General features: G+C 47.1%; 1 protein-coding gene across 1 annotated transcript in view; it reads left to right on the forward strand.

Annotated features, from left to right (window-relative positions):
• The window catches only part of LOC109887001 (bone morphogenetic protein receptor type-2), a gene marked incomplete at both ends in the record, with an annotated part of 15,626 nt that extends 14,760 nt beyond the window's left edge, over positions 1–866 (forward strand). Inside the window, 1 exon segment of the mRNA XM_031819884.1 lies at positions 706–866. Within this exon segment, the coding sequence (XP_031675744.1) occupies positions 706–866 (161 nt within the window).
• Positions 867–1,202: the final 336 nt, after the last annotated feature.

Genomic DNA, 1,202 nt, shown 5'->3' on the forward strand with positions numbered 1-1,202 from the left:
GCCATCCTCTGTGGTTCAATGTGGAGTTGTTATGTAGCCATCCTCTGGTTCAATGTAGAGTAGTAATGTAGCCATCCTCTGGTTCAATGTAGAGTAGTAATGTACCCATCTGTGGTTCAATGTAGAGTAGTAATTTCGCCATCCTCTGTGGTTCAATGTAGAGTAGTGATGTACCCATCCTCTGTGATTCAATGTAGAGTAGTAATGTAGCCATCCTCTGGCTGTGGTTCAATGTGGATTAGTAATGTAGCCATCCTCTGGCTGTGGTTCAATGTGGAGTAGTAATGTAGCCATCCTCTGGGCTGGGTTTCAATGTAGAGTAGTAATGTAGCCATCCTCTGTGGTTCAATGTGGAGTAGTAATGTAGCCATCCTCTGTCTGTGGTTCAATCACCAGACTGCTGCTCTATTCTACAATACTATCCACCAGAGTACTGCTCTGTTCTACAGGGCTCTCACTGCCCTCTAGTGGATACTGTGATACTGCACCAAGTCAATAGATCTCTGCCTGTGCCCTGGTTGTAAGGATCAGTTCTCCTCGTCTATTATGAACCACCCCGGTCCTAGTTCTAAATATTATCTTGTAACTCCTTTCTCCCTCCTCCTCTCTTCTCCTCCTCTCTTCCTCTCCCTCCTTCTATCCCCCCTCCTCTTCTACCTCGTCCTCCTCCTCTCCCCCCTCCTCTTCTACCTCGTCCTCCTCCAGACTTCTACAAGCCAGCTGTGTCTCACAGAGATCTGAACAGTCGGAACATTCTGGTGAAGAACGACGGAACGTGTGTCATCATCGACTTTGGCCTCTCCATGAAGTTGACGGGGAACCGGCCGGTACGACAGGGAGAGGAGGAGAACGCTGCCATCAGTGAGGTTGAGACCATAGAACCTTTGAAACCCATGTCATCAGTGAGGAAGACCATAGAACCCTTTGAAACCCATGTCATGAGTGAGGGGAGACCATATAACCCTTTGGAACCCATGTCATCAGGGAGGTGAGACCATAGAACCCTTTGAATCCAATTTAATCAGTGAGGTGAGACCATAGAACCCTTTGAAACCAATTTAAATCGGTGAGGGGAGACCATAGAACACTTTGAAACCCATGTCATGAGTGAGCTGAGACCACAGAACCCTTTTAAACCAATTTAATCAGTGAGGTGAGACCATAGAACCATTTGAAACCCATGTCATCAGTGAGGTGAGACT

Source organism: Oncorhynchus kisutch, unplaced genomic scaffold, assembly GCF_002021735.2.
Source record: "Oncorhynchus kisutch isolate 150728-3 unplaced genomic scaffold, Okis_V2 scaffold2767, whole genome shotgun sequence".
In the NCBI taxonomy this organism is placed as follows: Eukaryota; Metazoa; Chordata; class Actinopteri; order Salmoniformes; family Salmonidae; genus Oncorhynchus; species Oncorhynchus kisutch.